This window comes from Oncorhynchus gorbuscha, unplaced genomic scaffold (genome assembly GCF_021184085.1).
Source record: "Oncorhynchus gorbuscha isolate QuinsamMale2020 ecotype Even-year unplaced genomic scaffold, OgorEven_v1.0 Un_scaffold_2518, whole genome shotgun sequence".
Taxonomy (NCBI): domain Eukaryota; kingdom Metazoa; phylum Chordata; class Actinopteri; order Salmoniformes; family Salmonidae; genus Oncorhynchus; species Oncorhynchus gorbuscha.
Genome location: NW_025747009.1, coordinates 27751 through 48784, shown reverse-complemented (window position 1 = coordinate 48784; position 21034 = coordinate 27751). Strand labels below are relative to the sequence as shown.

At 53.3% G+C, this 21034-nt stretch overlaps 1 protein-coding gene across 1 annotated transcript in view; it reads left to right on the top strand.

Moving 5' to 3' along the window:
• The window catches only part of LOC124026033 (E3 ubiquitin-protein ligase HECW2-like), a 49879-nt gene that overhangs the window by 9254 nt on the left and 19591 nt on the right, over nt 1-21034 (top strand). The window contains exons 2-7 of the mRNA XM_046339215.1: nt 11127-11234; nt 11733-11827; nt 16813-16888; nt 19510-19679; nt 20169-20311; nt 20500-20597. Coding sequence (XP_046195171.1) covers nt 11127-11234; nt 11733-11827; nt 16813-16888; nt 19510-19679; nt 20169-20311; nt 20500-20597 — 690 coding nt within the window. The remainder of the gene's footprint in view (nt 1-11126; nt 11235-11732; nt 11828-16812; nt 16889-19509; nt 19680-20168; nt 20312-20499; nt 20598-21034) is intronic.

Sequence of the window (21034 nt, the reverse complement as noted above, 5' to 3'; positions counted from 1 at the left end):
CATCACTCCATCCTCCTCTCTCTCATCTCCTTCATCAATCCATCCTCCTCTCTCTAATCACTCCATCCTCCGCTCTTTCCCTCTCCATCACTCATCCTCCTCTCCTCCATCACTCATCCTCCTCTCCTCCATCACTCCATCCTCCTCTCTCTCATCTCCTTCATCACTCATCCTCCTCTCCTCCATCACTCCATCCTCCTCTCTCTCATCTCCTCCATCACTCATCCTCCTCTCCTCCATCACTCCATCCTCCTCTCTCTCCCCCTCCATCACTCCCCCTCCTCTCCTCCATCACTCCATCCTTCTCTCACTCCCCCTCCATCACTCATCCTCCTCTCCTCCATCACTCCATCCTCCTCTCACTCCCCCTCCATCACTCATCCTCCTCTCCTCCATCACTCCATCCTCCTCTCTCTCCCCCTCCGTCACTCCATCCTCCTCTCACTCCCCCTTTATCACTCATCCTCCTCTCCTCCATCACTCCATCCTCCTCTCTCTCCCCCTCCACCACCGATCCTCCTCTCCTCCATCACTCCATCCTCCTCTCTCTAAACCCTCCATCACTCCATCCTCCTCTCTCTCCCCCTCCATCACTCATCCTCCTCTCCTCCATCACTCCATCCTCCTCTCTCTCCCCCTCATCACTCATCCTCCTCTCCTCCATCACTCATCCTCCTCTCTCTCATCTCCTCCATCACTCCATCCTCCTCTCTCTAAACCCTCCATCACTCCATCCTCCTCTCTCTCCCCTCCATCACTCCATCCTCCTCTCTCTAACCCCTCCATCACTCATCCTCCTCTCCTCCATCCTCCATCCTCCTCTCTCTAACCCCTCCATCACTCATCCTCCTCTCCTCCATCACTCATCCTCCTCTCCTCCATCACTCCATCCTCCTCTCTCTAACCCCTCCATCACTCATCCTCCTCTCCTCCATCACTCCATCCTCCTCTCTCTAACCCCTCCATCACTCATCCTCCTCTCCTCCATCACTCATCCTCCTCTCCTCCATCACTCCATCCTCCTCTCTCTCCCCCTCCATCACCCATCCTCCTCTCCTCCATCACTCCATCCTCCTCTCTCTGACCCCTCCATCACTCATCCTCCTCTCCTCCATCACTCCATCCTCCTCTCTCTCCCCCTCCACCACTCATCCTCCTCTCCTCCATCACTCCATCCTCCTCTCTCTAACCCCTCCATCACTCATCCTCCTCTCTTCCATCACTCCATCCTCCTCTCTCTCATCTCCTCCATCACTCCATCCTCCTCTCTCTCCCCCTCCATCACCCATCCTCCTCTCCTCCATCACTCCATCCTCCTCTCTCTGACCCCTCCATCACTCATCCTCCTCTCCTCCATCACTCCATCCTCCTCTCTCTCCCCCTCCACCACTCATCCTCCTCTCCTCCATCACTCCATCCTCCTCTCTCTAACCCCTCCATCACTCATCCTCCTCTCTTCCATCACTCCATCCTCCTCTCTCTCATCTCCTCCATCACTCCATCCTCCTCTCTCTCATCTCCTTCATCACTCCATCCTCCTCTCTCTCCTCTCCTCCATCACTCCATCCTCCTCTCTCTCCCCCTCCATCCTCCATCCTCCTCTCTCTCCCCCTCCATCACTCCATCCTCCTCTCTCTCCCCCTCCATCCTCCATCCTCCTCTCTCTCCCCCTCCATCACTCCATCCTCTTCTCTCTAACCCCTCCATCACTCATCCTCCTCTCCTCCATCACTCCATCCTCCTTTCTCTCCCCCTCCACCACTGATCCTCCTCTCCTCCATCCTCCTCTAAACCCTCCATCACTCCATCCTCCTCTCTCCCCCCTCCATCACTCATCCTCCTCTCCTCCATCACTCCATCCTCCTCTCTCTCTCACTCATCCTCCTCTCCTCCATCACTCCATCCTCTCTCTAAACCCTCCATCACTCCATCCTCCTCTCTCTCCCCCTCCATCACTCCATCCTCCTCTCTCTAACCCCTCCATCACTCATCCTCCTCTCCTCCATCACTCCATCCTCCTCTCTCTAACCCCTCCATCACTCATCCTCCTCTCTTCCATCACTCCGTCCTCCTCTCTCTCCCCCTCCATCACTCCATCCTCTTCTCTCTAACCCCTCCATCACTCATCCTCCTCTCCTCCATCACTCCATCCTCCTCTCTCTCCCCCTCCATCACTCATCCTCCTCTCCTCCATCACTCCATCCTCCTCTCTCTAACCCCTCCATCACTCATCCTCCTCTCCTCCATCACTCCATCCTCCTCTCTCTCATCTCCTCCATCACTCCATCCTCCTCTCTCTCATCTCCTCCATCACTCCATCCTCCTCTCTCTCATCTCCTCCATCACTCCATCCTCCTCTCTCTCCTATCCTCCATCACTCCATCCTCCTCTCTCTCATCTCCTTCATCACTCCATCCTCCTCTCTCTCCTCTCCTCCATCACTCCATCCTCCTCTCTCTCATCTCCATCATTCCATCTTCCTCTCTCTCCTCTCCTCCATCACTCCATCCTCCTCTCTTCCTCTCTATCCTTTCTCTCCCTCTCCATCCCTCCATCCTCCTCTCTCTCCCTCTCCATCCCTCCATCCCCCTCTCTCCCTCTCCATCACTCCATCCCCCTCTCTCTCCTCTCTCCCTCTCCTCCATCACTCCATCCTCCTCTCTCTCATCTCCATCATTCCATCTTCCTCTCTCTCCTCTCCTCCATCACTCCATCCCCCTCTCTCTCCTCTCTTCCTCTCTATCCTCTCCTCCATCACTCCATCCTCCTCTCTCTAAACCCTCCATCACTCCATCCTCCTCTCTCTCCCCCTCCATCACTCATCCTCCTCTCCTCCATCACTCCATCCTCCTCTCTCTCCCCCTCCATCACTCATCCTCCTCTCCTCCATCACTCCATCCTCCTCTCTCTCCCCCTCATCACTCATCCTCCTCTCCTCCATCACTCCAACCTCCTCTCTCTCCCCCTCATCACTCCATCCTCCTCTCTCTCCCCCTCCATCACTCATCCTCCTCTCTTCCATCACTCCATCCTCCTCTCTCTAACCCCTCCATCACTCATCCTCCTCTCTCTCCATCACTCCAACCTCCTCTCTCTCCCCTCATCACTCCATCCTCCTCTCTCTCCCCCTCCATCACTCATCCTCCTCTCTTCCATCACTCCATCCTCCTCTCTCTCCCCCTCATCACTCATCCTCCTCTCCTCCATCACTCCATCCTCCTCTCTCTAAACCCTCCATCACTCCATCCTCCTCTCTCTCCCCCCATCACTCCATCCTCCTCTCTCTAACCCCTCCATCACTCATCCTCCTCTCCTCCATCACTCCATCCTCCTCTCTAACCCCTCCATCACTGATCCTCCTCTCCTCCATCACTCCATCCTCCTCTCTCTCCCCCTCCATCACTCCATCCTCTTCTCTCTAACCCCTCCATCACTCATCCTCCTCTCCTCCATCACTCCATCCTCCTCTCTCTAACCCCTCCATCACTCATCCTCCTCTCTTCCATCACTCCACCCTCCTCTCTCTCATCTCCTTCATCACTCCATCCTCCTCTCTCTCCTCTCCTCCATCACTCCATCCTCCTCTCTCTCATCAGCTTCATCACTCTATCCTCCTCTCTCTCCTCTCCTCCATCACTCCATCCTCCTCTCTCTCCTCTCTTCCTCTCTATCCTTTCTCTCCCTCCATCCCTCCATCCTCCTCTCTCTCCTCTCCTCCATCACTCCATCCTCCTCTCTCATCTCCTTCATCACTCCATCCTCCTCTCTCTCTTCTCCTCCATCACTCCATCCTCCTCTCTCTCATCTCCTTCATCATTCCATCTTCCTCTCTCTCCTCACCTCCATCACTCCATCCTCCTCTCCTCTCTTCCTCTCTATCCTTTCTCTCCCTCTCCATCCCTCCATCCTCCTCTCTCTCCCTCTCCATCCCTCCATCCCCCTCTCTCCCTCTCCATCACTCCATCCCCCTCTCTCTCCTCTCTCCCTCTCCTCCATCACTCCATTCTCCTCTCTCTCCTCTCTTCCTCTGTATCCTCTCCACCATACCTCCATCCTCCTCTCTCTCCCCCTCCATCACTCCATCCCCCTCTCTCTCCCTCTCCATCCCTCCATCCCCCTCTCTCTCCTCTCCTCCATCACTCCGTCCTCCTCTCTGTCCCCCTCCATCACTCCATCCCCCTCTCTCCTATCCTCCATCACTCCATCCCCCTCTCTCTCCCCTCCATCCCCCTCTCTCTCCTCTCCTCCATCACTCCGTCCTCCTCTCTGTCCCCCTCCATCCTCCATCCCCTCTCTCTCCTCTCCTCCATCACTCCATCCCCCTCTCTCTCCTCTCCTCCATCACTCCATCCCCCTCTCTCTCCTCTCCTCCATCACTCCATCCCCCTCTCTCTCCTCTCCTCCATCACTCCATCCCCCTTTCTCTCCTCTCCTCCATCACTCCATCCCCTCTCTCTCCTCTCCTCCATCACTCCATCCCCCTCTCTCTCCTCTCCTCCATCACTCCATCCCCCTCTCTCTCCCTCTCCATCCCTCCATCCCCCTCTCTGTCCTCCTCCATCACTCCATCCCCTCTCTCTCCTCTCCTTCATCACTCCATCCCCCTCTCTCTCCCTCTCCATCCCTCCATCCCCCTCTCTCTCCTCTCCTCCACCACTCCGTCCTCCTCTCTGTCCCCCTCCATCACTCCGTCCTCCTCTCTGTCCCCCTCCATCACTCCATCCCCCTCTTTCTCCTCTCCTCCATCACTCCATCCCCCTCTCTGTCCCCCTCCATCACTCCATCCCCCTCTCTCTCCTCTCCTCCATCACTCCATCCTCCTCTCTCTCCCCCTCATCACTCATCCTCCTCTCCTCCATCACTCATCCTCCTCTCTCTCATCTCCTCCATCACTCCATCCTCCTCTCTCTAAACCCTCCATCACTCCATCCTCCTCTCTCTAACCCCTCCATCACTCATCCTCCTCTCCTCCATCACTCCATCCTCCTCTCTCTAACCCCTCCATCACTCATCCTCCTCTCCTCCATCACTCCATCCTCCTCTCTCTAACCCCTCCATCACTCATCCTCCTCTCCTCCATCACTCCATCCTCCTCTCTCTAACCCCTCCATCACTCATCCTCCTCTCCTCCATCACTCCATCCTCCTCTCTCTAACCCCTCCATCACTCATCCTCCTCTCCTCCATCACTCATCCTCCTCTCCTCCATCACTCCATCCTCCTCTCTCTCCCCCTCCATCACCCATCCTCCTCTCCTCCATCACTCCATCCTCCTCTCTCTGCCCCCTCCATCACTCATCCTCCTCTCCTCCATCACTCCATCCTCCTCTCTCTCCCCCTCCACCACTCATCCTCCTCTCCTCCATCACTCCATCCTCCTCTCTCTAACCCCTCCATCACTCATCCTCCTCTCTTCCATCACCTCATCCTCCTCTCTCTCATCTCCTCCATCACTCCATCCTCCTCTCTCTCCTATCCTCCATCACTCCATCCTCCTCTCTCTCCTCTCCTCCATCACTCCATCCTCCTCTCTCTCATCTCCTCCATCACTCCATCCTCCTCTCTCTCATCTCCTTCATCACTCCATCCTCCTCTCTCTCCTCTCCTCCATCACTCCATCCTCCTCTCTCTCCTCTCTTCCTCTCTATCCTTTCTCTCCCTCTCCATCCCTCCATCCTCCTCTCTCTCCTCTCCTCCATCACTCCATCCTCCTCTCTCTCCTCTCTTCCTCTCTATCCTTTCTCTCCCTCTCCATCCCTCCATCCTCCTCTCCTCCATCACTCCATCCTCCTCTCTCTCCCCCTCCATCACTCCATCCTCTTCTCTCTAACCCCTCCATCACTCATCCTCCTCTCCTCCATCACTCCATCCTCCTTTCTCTCCCCCTCCACCACTGATCCTCCTCTCCTCCATCACTCCATCCTCCTCTAAACCCTCCATCACTCCATCCTCCTCTCCCTCCCCCTCCATCACTCATCCTCCTCTCCTCCATCACTCCATCCTCCTCTCTCTCTCACTCATCCTCCTCTCCTCCATCACTCCATCCTCCTCTCTCTCCCCCTCCATCACTCCATCCTCCTCTCTCTCCCCCTCCATCACTCCATCCTCCTCTCTCTAACCCCTCCATCACTCATCCTCCTCTCCTCCATCACTCCATCCTCCTCTCTCTAAACCCTCCATCACTCCATCCTCCTCTCTCTCCCCCTCCATCACTCATCCTCCTCTCCTCCATCACTCCATCCTCCTCTCTCTAACCCCTCCATCACTCATCCTCCTCTCTTCCATCACTCCATCCTCCTCTCTCTCCCCCTCCATCACTCCATCCTCTTCTCTCTAACCCCTCCATCACTCATCCTCCTCTCCTCCATCACTCCATCCTCCTCTCTCTCCCCCTCCATCACTCATCCTCCTCTCCTCCATCACTCCATCCTCCTCTCTCTAACCCCTCCATCACTCATCCTCCTCTCCTCCATCACTCCATCCTCCTCTCTCTCCTATCCTCCATCACTCCATCCTCCTCTCTCTCATCTCCTTCATCACTCCATCCTCCTCTCTCTCCTCTCCTCCATCACTCCATCCTCCTCTCTCTCCTCTCTTCCTCTCTATCCTTTCTCTCCCTCTCCATCCCTCCATCCTCCTCTCTCTCCTCTCCTCCATCACTCCATCCTCCTCTCTCTCCTCTCTTCCTCTCTATCCTTTCTCTCCCTCTCCATCCCTCCATCCTCCTCTCTCTCCTATCCTCCATCACTCCATCCTCCTCTCTCTCCTCTCTTCCTCTCTATCCTTTCTCTCCCTCTCCATCCCTCCATCCTCCTCTCTCTCCTCTCCTCCATCACTCCATCCTCCTCTCTCTCATCTCCATCATTCCATCTTCCTCTCTCTCCTCTCCTCCATCACTCCATCCTCCTCTCTTCCTCTCTATCCTTTCTCTCCCTCTCCATCCCTCCATCCTCCTCTCTCTCCCTCTCCATCCCTCCATCCCCCTCTCTCCTCTCCATCACTCCATCCCCCTCTCTCTCCTCTCTCCCTCTCCTCCATCACTCCAGCCTCCTCTCTCTCATCTCCATCATTCCATCTTCCTCTCTCTCTCCTCTCCTCCATCACTCCATCCCCCTCTCTCTCCTCTCTTCCTCTCTATCCTCTCCTCCATCACTCCATCCTCCTCTCTCTAAACCCTCCATCACTCCATCCTCCTCTCTCTCCCCCTCCATCACTCATCCTCCTCTCCTCCATCACTCCATCCTCCTCTCTCTCTCCCTCCATCACTCATCCTCCTCTCCTCCATCACTCCATCCTCCTCTCTCTCCCCCTCATCATTCATCCTCCTCTCCTCCATCACTCCAACCTCCTCTCTCTCCCCCTCATCACTCCATCCTCCTCTCTCTCCCCCTCCATCACTCATCCTCCTCTCTTCCATCACTCCATCCTCCTCTCTCTAACCCCTCCATCACTCATCCTCCTCTCCTCCATCACTCCAACCTCCTCTCTCTCCCCCTCATCACTCCATCCTCCTCTCTCTCCCCCTCCATCACTCATCCTCCTCTCTTCCATCACTCCATCCTCCTCTCTCTCCCCCTCATCACTCATCCTCCTCTCCTCCATCACTCCAACCTCCTCTCTCTCCCCCTCATCACTCCATCCTCCTCTCTCTCCCCCTCCACCACTCATCCTCCTCTCCTCCATCACTCCATCCTCCTCTCTCTAACCCCTCCATCACTCATCCTCCTCTCCTCCATCACTCCATCCTCCTCTCTCTAACCCCTCCATCACTCATCCTCCTCTCCTCCATCACTCCATCCTCCTTTCTCTCCCCCTCCACCACTGATCCTCCTCTCCTCCATCACTCCATCCTCCTCTCTCTAAACCCTCCATCACTCCATCCTCCTCTCTCTAACCCCTCCATCACTCATCCTCCTCTCCTCCATCACTCCATCCTCCTCTCTAACCCCTCCATCACTGATCCTCCTCTCCTCCATCACTCCATCCTCCTCTCTCTCCCCCTCCATCACTCCATCCTCTTCTCTAACCCCTCCATCACTCATCCTCCTCTCCTCCATCACTCCATCCTCCTCTCTCTAACCCCTCCATCACTCATCCTCCTCTCCTCCATCACTCCATCCTCCTCTCTCTCCCCCTCCATCACTCCACCCTCCTCTCTCTCATCTCCTTCATCACTCCATCCTCCTCTCTCTCCCTCTCCTCCATCACTCCATCCTCCTCTCTCTCATCAGCTTCATCACTCTATCCTCCTCTCTATCCTCTCCTCCATCCTCCATCCTCCATCCTCCTCTCTCTCTCCCCTCCATCACTCATCCTCCTCTCCTCCATCACTCCATCCTCCTCTCTCTAACCCCTCCATCACTCATCCTCCTCTCCTCCATCACTCCATCCTCCTCTCTCTAACCACTCCATCACTCATCCTCCTCTCCTCCATCACTCCATCCTCCTTTCTCTCCCCCTCCACCACTGATCCTCCTCTCCTCCATCACTCCATCCTCCTCTCTCTAAACCCTCCATCACTCCATCCTCCTCTCTCTCCCCCTCCATCACTCCATCCTCCTCTCTCTAACCCCTCCATCACTCATCCTCCTCTCCTCCATCACTCCATCCTCCTCTCTAACCCCTCCATCACTGATCCTCCTCTCCTCCATCACTCCATCCTCCTCTCTCTCCCCCTCCATCACTCCATCCTCTTCTCTCTAACCCCTCCATCACTCATCCTCCTCTCCTCCATCACTCCATCCTCCTCTCTCTAACCCCTCCATCACTCATCCTCCTCTCCTCCATCACTCCATCCTCCTCTCTCTCCCCCTCCATCACTCCACCCTCCTCTCTCTCATCTCCTTCATCACTCCATCCTCCTCTCTCTCCTCTCCTCCATCACTCCATCCTCCTCTCTCTCATCAGCTTCATCACTCTATCCTCCTCTCTATCCTCTCCTCCATCACTCCATCCTCCTCTCTATCCTTTCTCTCCCTCCATCCCTCCATCCTCCTCTCTCATCTCCTTCATCACTCCATCCTCCTCTCTCTCTTCTCCTCCATCACTCCATCCTCCTCTCTCATCTCCTCCATCACTCCATCCTCCTCTCTCTCATCTCCTTCATCATTCCATCTTCCTCTCTCTCCTCACCTCCATCCCTCCATCCTCCTCTCCTCTCTTCCTCTCTATTCTTTCTCTCCCTCTCCATCCCTCCATCCTCCTCTCTCTCCCTCTCCATCCCTCCATCCCCCTCTCTCCCTCTCCATCACTCCATCCCCCTCTCTCTCCTCTCTCCCTCTCCTCCATCACTCCATTCTCCTCTCTTTCCTCTCTTCCTCTCTATCCTCTCCACCATACCTCCATCCTCCTCTCTCTCCCCTCCATCACTCCATCCCCCTCTCTCTCCCTCTCCATCCCTCCATCCCCCTCTCTCTCTCTCTCTCCATCACTCCGTCCTCCTCTCTGTCCCCCTCCATCACTCCATCCCCCTCTCTCCTATCCTCCATCACTCCATCCCCTCTCTCTCCCCTCCATCCCCCTCTCTCTCCTCTCCTCCATCACTCCGTCCTCCTCTCTGTCCCCCTCCATCACTCCATCCCCCTCTCTCTCCTCTCCTCCATCACTCCATCCCCCTCTCTCTCCTCTCCTCCATCACTCCATCCCCCTCTCTCCTCTCCTCCATCACTCCATCCCCCTCTCTCTCCTCTCCTCCATCACTCCATCCCCCTCTCTCTCCCTCTCCATCCCTCCATCCCCCTCTCTGTCCTCCTCCATCACTCCATCCCCCTCTCTCTCCTCTCCTTCATCACTCCATCCCCCTCTCTCTCCCTCTCCATCCCTCCATCCCCCTCTCTCTCCTCTCCTCCATCACTCCGTCCTCCTCTCTGTCCCCCTCCATCACTCCGTCCTCCTCCCTGTCCCCCTCCATCACTCCATCCCCCTCTCTCTCCTCTCCTCCATCACTCCATCCCCCTCTTTCTCCTCTCCTCCATCACTCCATCCCCCTCTCTCTCCTCTCCTCCATCACTCCATCCCCCTCTCTCTCCTCTCCTCCATCACTCCATCCCCTCTCTGTCCCCCTCCATCACCCCATCCCCTCTCTCTCCTCTCCTCCATCACTCCATCCCCCTCTCTCTCCTCTCCTCCATCACTCCATCCCCCTCTCTGTCCCCCTCCATCACCCCCATCCCCCTCTCTCTCCTCTCCTCCATCACTCCATCCCCCTCTCTCTCCTCTCCTCCATCACTCCATCCCCCTCTCTCTCCTCTCCTCCATCACTCCATCCCCTCTCTGTCCCCCTCCATCACCCCATCCCCCTCTCTCCTCTCCTCCATCACTCCATCCCCTTCTCTCTCCTCTCCTCCTCTCTTCCTCTCTTCCTTTTCCACCTCTCTGTTGTTGAGGAAAAACTACAGGGTTTCTGGGTAACGGCATTATACAAGTGACACAAGTGACTTATTCTGACATTACCTGGGTTATTGATCAAATATGCAGAGCCTCTTGGGAGGCAGTGTGAACATAGTGCTGGTGTGTCATCATAGTGGTCTCATAGTGGCTGATGTCACTTGCCACCCTGGCCTAGATCCTGTCCAGATGTTATTGATTGTGACATGGTGTGAATTGAGTTGTGGCTCTGAGGGGGAAACTGGGTGAAAACACATGAGACATATTCTTCATGGTCATCTCTGTCACATACTATCTGAGTAACAGATACACACACACACACACACACACACACACACACACACACACACACACACACACACACACACACACACACACACACACACACACACACACACACACACACACACACACCTCTGTCACACACTGTCTGAGTGACACATGGACTATGTCAGACGTTTGTCATCCTACACAGCTCAAGGACAACCGGAAAGTGACCATAGTGTCTGTAGCAGCTACTGCTTGACTACACACACACACACACACACACACACACACACACACACACACACACACACACACACACACACACACACACACACACACACACACACACACACACACACACACACACACACACACACACACACACACAACGTGTGGGGCTGTCAGTTGTGTTATGGCCTAAGTCAGCACGGTTACAGCCTACATCAGTGATGTGACTGTGTGTCCCCTCCTCAGACGAGACGTGTCCTGCCAACGTGTGGGACTCTAAGAACCGCGGGGTGAACGGCACCCAGAGAGGACAGATCGTCTGGAGGCTGGAGCCTGGACCTTACTTCATGGAGCGTGAGTATAGTGTGTGTGTGTGTGTGTGTGTGTGTGTGTGTGTGTGTGTGTGTGTGTGTGTGTGTGTGTGTGTGTGTGTGTGTGTGTGTGTGTGTGTGTGTGTGTGTGTGTGTGTGTGTGTGTGTGTGTGTGTGTGTGTGTGTTTATGAAGGACTGTGTGTGTGTTCAGGATGATTAGAACAATATAAGTATTCTGTGTGTGTGTTCAGGATGATTAGAACAATAGAACTCTTCTGTGTGTGTGTTCAGGATGATTAGAACAATAGAACTCTTCTGTGTGTGTGTTCAGGATGATTAGAACAATAGAACTCTTCTGTGTGTGTGTTCAGGATGATTAGAACAATAGAACTCTTCTGTGTGTATGTTCAGGATGATTAGAACAATAGAACTCTTCTGTGTGTGTGTGTTCAGGATGATTAGAACAATATAACTCTTCTGTGTGTGTGTTCAGGATGATTAGGACAATAGAACTCTCCTGTGTGTGTGTTCCTTCCTCAGCTGAGACTAAGATCTGCTTTAAGTACTATCATGGAGTGAGTGGAGGCCTGAGAGCAACAACCCCCTGCATCACCGTCAACAACCCAGGACTTCCTGTGAGTTCTGTGTGTCTGTCTGTTTATGTTTATGAAGGAGTGCTTATGGACCAAGTAACTGTATGCCAGATGGTGTAGCTGCATCTTAGACAAGCTTATCTGGTTGTTTAGAGAGGTGTGTGTGTGTGTGTGTGTGTGTGTGTGTGTGTGTGTGTGTGTGTGTGTGTGTGTGTGTGTGTGTGTGTGTGTGTGTGTGTGTGTGTGTGTGTGTGTGTGTGTGTGTGTGTGTGTGTGTGTGTGTGTGTGTGTGTGTGTGTGTGTTTAGATATCAATCTGAATATGTCTGTTGGACTATATTATATCTATCTCCTCCTCCATCTCTTTCTCTCTCTCCCTCCACCGTACCTCCCCCCCTCCCTCTCTCTCCCTCCACCGTACCCCCCCCTCTCTCTCTCCCTCCGCCCGTACCTCCCCCTCCCTCTCTCTCCCTCCGCCGTACCTCCCCCTCCCTCTCTCTCCCTCTCTCTCCCTCCCCTCTCCCTCTCTCTCCCTCCCCCTCCCTCTCTCTCCCTCCCCCCTCCCTCTCTCTCCCTCCACCGTACCTCCCCCTCCCTCTCTCTCCCTCCACCATACCTCCCCCTCCCTCTCTCTCCCTCCGCCGTACCTGCCCCCCTCCCTCTCTCTCCCTCCGCCGTACCTCCCCCCCCTCCCTCTCTCTCCCTCCACCGTACCTGCCCCCCTCCCTCTCTCTCCCTCCGCCGTACCTCTCTCCCTCCACCGTACCTCCCCCTCCCTCTCTCTCCCTCCACCGTACCACCCCCCTCCCTCTCTCTCCCTCCACCATACCTCCCCCTCCCTCTCTCTCCCTCCACCGTACCTCCCCCTCCCTCTCTCTCCCTCCACAGTACCTCCCCCTCCCTCTCTCTCCCTCCACCGTACCTCCCCCTCCCTCTCTCTCCCTCCACCGTACCCCCCTCCCTCTCTCTCCCTCCACCGTACCTCCCCCCTCCCTCTCTCTCCCTCCACCGTACCCCCCTCCCTCTCTCTCCCTCCACCGTACCCCCCCCCCCCTCTCTCTCCCTCCACCGTACCTCCCCCTCCCTCTCTCTCCCTCCACCGTACCTCCCCCTCCCTCTCTCTCCCTCCACCGTACCTCCCCCTCCCTCTCTCTCCCTCCACCGTACCTCCCCCTCCCTCTCTCTCCCTCCACCGTACCTCCCCCCCCTCTCTCTCCCTCCACCGTAACCTCCCCCTCCCTCTCTCTCCCTCCACCGTACCTCCCCCTCCCTCTCTCTCCCTCCGCCGTACCTCCCCCTCCCTCTCTCTCCCTCCGCCGTACCTCCCCCCTCCCTCTCTCCCTCCGCCGTACCTCCCCCTCCCTCTCTCCCTCCGCCGTACTCCCCCTCCCTCTCTCTCCCTCCCCCTCCCTCTCTCTCCCTCCCCCTCCCTCTCTCTCCCCCCCCTCCCCTCTCTCTCCCCCCTCCCTCTCTCTCCCTCCACCGTACCTCCCCCTCCCTCTCTCTCCCTCCACCGTACCTCCCCCCTCCCTCTCTCTCCCTCCACCGTACCTCCCCCTCCCTCTCTCTCCTTCCGCCGTACCTCCCCCTCCCTCTCTCTCCCTCCCCCTCCCTCTCTCTCCCTCCCCCTCCCTCTCTCTCCCTCCACCGTACCTCCCCCTCCCTCTCTCTCCCTCCGCCGTACCTCCCCCCCCTCTCTCTCCCTCCGCCGTACCTCCCCCTCCCTCTCTCCCCCCCTCCCTCTCTCTCCCTCTCTCTCCCTCCACCGTACCTCCCCCCTCCCTCTCTCTCCTTCCGCCGTACCTCCCCCTCCCTCTCTCTCCCCCTCCGCCGTACCTCCCCCTCCCTCTCTCTCCCTCCCCCTCCCTCTCTCTCCCTCCCCCTCCCTCTCTCTCCCTCCACCGTACCTCCCCCCTCCCTCTCTCTCCCTCCGCCGTACCTCCCCCTCCCTCTCTCTCCCTCCGCCGTACCTCCCCCTCCCTCTCTCCCCCCCTCCCTCTCTCTCCCTCTCTCTCCCCCCCACCGTACCTCCCCCTCCCTCCGCCGTACCTCCCCCTCCCTCTCTCTCCCCCACCGTACCTCCCCCCCTCCCTCCGCCGTACCTCCCCCTCCCTCTCTCTCCCTCCGCCGTACCTCCCCCCTCCCTCTCTCTCCCTCCGCCGTACCTCCCCCTCCCTCTCTCTCCCTCCACCGTACCTTCCCCACTCCCTCTCTCTCCCTCCACCGTACCCCCCCCCCTCTCTCTCCCTCCGCCCCTCAATTCAATGTAAGGGGTTTTATTGTTATGGGAAACGTATGTTTACATTGCCAAAGCAAGTTACATAGATAATAAACAAAAGTGAATTAACAATGCAAATTAACAAAAGAATAGACATTTCAAATGTCATATTATGTCTATATACAGTGTTGTGATGATGTGCAAATTGTACAGATGGGAAAATAAATGAACATAAATGTAGGTTGTATTTACAATGGTGTTTTCTCTCTCTCTCTCCACCCCCTCCATCTCTCTCTCCACCCCCTCCATCTCTCTCTCCACCCCCTCCATCTCTCTCTCCACCCCCTCTCTCTCTCCACCCCCTCCATCTCTCTCCACCCCCTCCATCTCTCTCTCCACCCCCTCCATCTCTCTCTCCACCCCCTCCATCTCTCTCTCCACTCCTCTCTCCCCCTCCCTCCTCTCTTTCTCCTCTACCCCCTCTCCCTCCATTCCACCATCCCTCCCCCTCTCTCTCTCTCCCTCCCTCCAAACCTCCCCCTCTCCCTCCCTCCAAACCTCCCCCGCTCCCTCCCTCCAAACCTCCCCTCTCCCTCCCTCCAAACCTCCCCTCTCCTTCTCCTTCCCTCCCTCCATCTATATCACTTCCTGAGTTCACTAATACCAGCTGGCACAAATTAATTTGATATGAAATTCAGAGCGTTAATCTTCCAATCGGAGGGAGCGTCTGGCAGGCAGCCATGTTGGTTTTATGACAGGATCTGACAGATTACCAGACGTCCAGTCCACTTGATCTCTCTCTCTCTCTGACCCTCCTATATACAGTATCACTCTCCAAAATATATCAGTGTTACACTGTGCTGTGCTGCTCTGTGTAGAACTGGATATTGATATATCTCAGTGTTGAACTGGATATTGATATATCTCAGTGTTGAACTGGATATTGATATATCTCCGTGTTGAACTGGATATTGATATATCTCCGTGTTGAACTGGATATTGATATATCTCCGTGTTGAACTGGATATTGATATATCTCAGTGTTGAACTGGATATTGATATATCTCAGTGTTACACTGTGCTGTACTGCTCTGTGTTGAACTGGATATTGATATATCTCAGTGTTGAACTGGATATTGATATATCTCAGTGTTGAACTGGATATTGATATATCTCAGTGTTGAACTGGATATTGATATATCTCAGTGTTGAACTGGATATTGATATATCTCAGTGTTGAACTGGATATTGATATATCTCAGTGTTGAACTGGATATTGATATATCTCAGTGTTAAACTGGATATTGATATATCTCAGTGTTGAACTGGATATTGATATATCTCAGTGTTGAACTGGATATTGATATATCTCAGTGTTACACTGTGCTGTGTTGCTCTGTGTTGAACTGGATATTGATATATCTCTGTGTTGAACTGGATATTGATATATCTCAGTGTTGAACTGGATATTGATATATCTCAGTGTTGAACCGGATATTGATATATCTCAGTGTTGAACTGGATATTGATATATCTCAGTGTTACACTGTGCTGTATTGCTCTGTGTTGAACTGGATATTGATATATCTCAGTGTTGAACTGGATATTGATATATCTCAGTGTTGAACTGGATATTGATATATCTCAGTGTTGAACTGGATATTGATATATCTCAGTGTTGAACTGGATATTGATATATCTCAGTGTTAAACTGGATATTGATATATCTCAGTGTTGAACTGGATATTGATATATCTCAGTGTTGAACTGGATATTGATATATCTCAGTGTTACACTGTGCTGTGTTGCTCTGTGTTGAACTGGATATTGATATATCTCTGTGTTGAACTGGATATTGATATATCTCAGTGTTGAACTGGATATTGATATATCTCAGTGTTGAACCGGATATTGATATATCTCAGTGTTGAACTGGATATTGATATATCTCAGTGTTACACTGTGCTGTATTGCTCTGTGTTGAACTGGATATTGATATATCTCAGTGTTGAACTGGATATTGATATATCTCAGTGTTGAACTGGATATTGATATATCTCAGTGTTGAACTGGATATTGATATATCTCAGTGTTGAACTGGATATTGATTTATCTCAGTGTTGAACTGGATATTGATATATCTCAGTGTTGAACTGGATATTGATATATCTCAGTGTTGAACTGGATACTGATATATCTCAGTGTTGAACTGGATATTGATTTATCTCAGTGTTGAACTGGATATTGATATATCTCAGTGTTGAACTGGATATTGATATATCTCAGTGTTGAACTGGATACTGATATATCTCAGTGTTGAACTGGATATTGATATCTCAGTGTTGAACTGGATATTGATATATCTCAGTGTTGAACTGGATATTGATATATCTCAGTGTTGAACTGGATATTGATATATCTCAGTGTTGAACTGGATATTGATATATCTCAGTGTTGAACTGGATATTGATATATCTCAGTGTTGAACTGGATATTGATTTATCTCAGTGTTGAACTGGATATTGATATATCTCAGTGTTGAACTGGATATTGATATAGCTCAGTGTTGAACTGGATATTGATTTATCTCAGTGTTGAACTGGATATTGATATCTCAGTGTTGAACTGGATATTGATATATCTCAGTGTTACACTGTGCTGTACTGCTCTGTGTTGATGGTATATTTTCCAGTCTTGTTGGCCCTCAACCATAAGTCTCATGTCTGTGGTATTATACTGTCCTATACTAACATCTCTCAATGGTTGAGTTCCCGTCACAGCTCATCTCCCATTGGTTGTTTCCTTGCCAGGTTAGAGCCGAGGGTCAAGCTGAGGGCCAATCAGTGACAGAGAACTGTCGGAAACTCGTCAGCTTCACTTTATCAGGTCAGTTATTGTTGATTGGTAACTTGTCTCAATCTACACTGGTCTGTTGTGATCTGCACTGCCTCCCTGTGGTTGAGATGTGTTACTGCACTTGAGTTGTCTACCGACCCCTGGTATACAGCCACTCCTACTGACCCCTGGTATACAGCCACTCCTACCGACACCTGGTGTACAGACACTCCTGGACCAGAGTTGTCTACCGACCCCTGGTATACAGCCACTCCTGGACCAGAGTTGTCTACCGACCCCTGGTATACAGCCACTCCTGGACCAGAGTTGTCTACCGACACCTGGTATACAGCCACTCCTGCACCAGAGTTGTCTACCGACCCCTGGTATACAGCCACTCCTGGGCCAGAGTTGTCTACCGACCCCTGGTATACAGACACTCCTACCGACACCTGGTATACAGCCACTCCTGGACCAGAGTTGTCTACCGACCCCTGGTATACAGCCACTCCTGGACCAGAGTTGTCTACCGACCCCTGGTATACAGCCACTCCTACCGACACCTGGTATACAGCCACTCCTGGACCAGAGTTGTCTACCGATCCCTGGTATACAGCCACTCCTGGGCCAGAGTTGTCTACCGACCCCTGGGATACAGCCACTCCTACCGACACCTGGTATACAGCCACTCCTGGACCAGAGTTGTCTACCGACACCTGGTATACAGCCACTCCTACTGACCCCTGGTATACAGCCACTCCTGGACCAGAGTTGTCTAACGACACCTGGTATACAGCCACTCCTGGACCAGAGGTGTCTACCGACCCCTGGTATACAGCCACTCCTGGGCCAGAGTTGTCTACCGACCCCTGGTATACAGACACTCCTACCGACACCTGGTATACAGCCACTCCTGGACCAGAGTTGTCTACCCGACCCCTGGTATACAGCCACTCCTGGACCAGAGTTGTCTACCGACCCCTGGTATACAGCCACTCCTGGACCAGAGTTGTCTACCGACCCCTGGTATACAGACACTCCTACCGACACCTGGTATACAGCCACTCCTGGACCAGAGTTGTCTACCGACCCCTGGTATACAGCCACTCCTGGACCAGAGTTGTCTACCGACCCCTGGTATACAGACACTCCTACCGACACCTGGTATACAGCCACTCCTGGACCAGAGTTGTCTACCGACACCTGGTATACAGCCACTCCTACTGACCCCTGGTATACAGCCACTCCTACCGACACCTGGTATACAGCCACTCCTGGACCAGAGTTGTCTACCGACCCCTGGTATACAGCCACTCCTACCGACACCTGGTATACAGCCACTCCTACCGACATCTGGTATACAGCCACTCCTACCGACCCCTGGTATACAGCCACTCCTGGACCAGAGTTGTCTAACGACCCCTGGTATACAGCCACTCCTGGACCAGAGTTGTCTACCGACCCCTGGTATACAGACACTCCTGGACCAGAGTTGTCTACCGACCCCTGGTATACAGCCACTCCTGGACCAGAGTTGTCTACCGACCCCTGCTATACAGCCACTCCTACCGACACCTGGTATACAGCCACTCCTGGACCAGAGTTGTCTACCGACCCCTGGTATACAGCCACTCCTACCGACACCTGGTATACAGCCACTCCTGGACCAGAGTTGTCTACCGACCCCTGGTATACAGCCACTCCTGGACCAGAGTTGTCTACCGACCCCTGGTATACAGACACTCCTGGACCAGAGTTGTCTACCGACACCTGGTATACAGCCACTCCTGGACCAGAGTTGTCTACCGACCCCTGGTATACAGCCACTCCTGGACCAGAGTTGTCTACCGACCCCTGGTATACAGCCACTCCTACCGACACCTGGTATACAGCCACTCCTGGACCAGAGTCGTCTACCGACCCCTGGTATACAGCCACTCCTACCGACACCTGGTATACAGCCACTCCTGGACCAGAGTTGTCTACCGACCCCTGGTATACAGACACTCCTACCGACACCTGGTATACAGCCACTCCTGGACCAGAGTTGTCTACCGACCCCTGGTATACAGCCACTCCTGGACCAGAGTTGTCTACCGACCCCTGGTATACAGACACTCCTGGACCAGAGTTGTCTACCGACACCTGGTATACAGCCACTCCTGGACCAGAGTTGTCTACCGACCCCTGGTATACAGCCACTCCTGGACCAGAGTTGTCTACCGACCCCTGGTATACAGCCACTCCTACCGACACCTGGTATACAGCCACTCCTGGACCAGAGTCGTCTACCGACCCCTGGTATACAGCCACTCCTACCGACACCTGGTATACAGCCACTCCTGGACCAGAGTTGTCTACCGACCCCTGGTATACAGACACTCCTACCGACACCTGGTATACAGCCACTCCTACCGACACCTGGTATACAGCCACTCCTGGACCAGAGTTGTCTACCGACACCTGGTATACATTATGAAGTAGAGATTTCTCTGAGTCTCTCTGTAGAGATCCTAATGTGTTTAAAATAAATGTATTATTTCATTATTCTGTGTATGGTATAACTCCACAGCTCTAATATGTGTATCTGTGTAGATACTCATGAGCTTTATATATTTCCAGTATATTTCCAGTATATTTCCAGGATACATGGTATGTATCTTTCTCCATAGATATCCGTGCGTTGGGTCTGAAGAAGGGGATGTTCTTTAACCCTGACCCCTACCTGAAGATGTCCATCCACCCTGGGAAGAGGAGTGGCTTCCCCACCTTCACACACCACGGACAGGAGCGCCGCTCCGCCATCATATCTAACACCACCAACCCTGTCTGGCCCGGGGAGGTGATATACACACACACAAACGCTAGAGCGCAAACACACACAACACACACACACACACACACACACACACACACACACACACACACACACACACACACACACACACACACACACACACACACACACACCAGGCACAAACACTAGACGCAAACACACATTCTCTCACACACACACACACACACACACACACACACACACATCCAGGCACAGACGCTAGAGCGCAACACACACACACACACACACATCCAGGCACAAACGCTAGAGCGCAAACACACACACACACACACACATCCAAGCACAAATGCTAGAGAGTGCAACACACACACACACACACCACACCAGGCACAAACGCTAGAGCATACACACACACACACACACACACACACACACACACACACACACACACACACACACACACACACACACACACACACACACACACACACACTGTAAAGTAATGATTTCTAATTCTCTCTCTCTCTCTGTCAGAAGTACACGTTTGTGGCTCTGATGACAGATGTCTTGGAGATCGAGGTGAAGGATAAGTTTTCTAAAAGCCGACCAATCATCAAGCGCTTCCTGGGTCAACTGACCATCCCAGTGCAGAGGCTGCTAGAGAGACCTAATGCAGAGTGAGTCAACTGGAAACCACACCACACACACACTCAGAGATACATTTCTTACCGGCTTCCGCACTGTCCTCAGTAACTAGACATTATTTAATCAATAGTAATCATTGTAACGTTTAAATAACCATGTATTGGTCATGTTGACCTATAGCTGAGTCTGAATGGTTTGTAATGTGTGTTCATATCCACAGGGACCAGCCGCTAAGCTATAACCTGTGTCGTCGTCTGCCCACGGACCATGTGAGCGGCCAGCTGCAGTTCAGAGTGGACATGACCTCTGGACATGACGGTAAGGACATGACCTCTGGACATGACCTCTGGACATGACCTCTGGACATGACCTCTGGACATGACCTCTGGACATGACGGTAAGGACATGACCTCTGGACATGGGAGACATGACCTCTGGACATGAAGGACATACCTAAATGATAACATCTGAGAGAGAGAGGCTTTGTGTTGATGACCTCTGGACATTAGACTGATTGGATATATATTTGGATTAAAGACTTCTGCTAAATTACATATTATATTCATGACTTCTGGACATGACCTCTGGACATGACCCATCAACTAAATGCTGGACATGTGTGAGTTTTTCTGGAACAGTAACCCTGACCTCTGGACATGACCTTCCCATGACCTCTGGACATGACTTCCCATCCCACCCCCCTCCCTGGACATGACCTCCCATTTCCCTTCATGACCTTCTGGACATGACCTCCC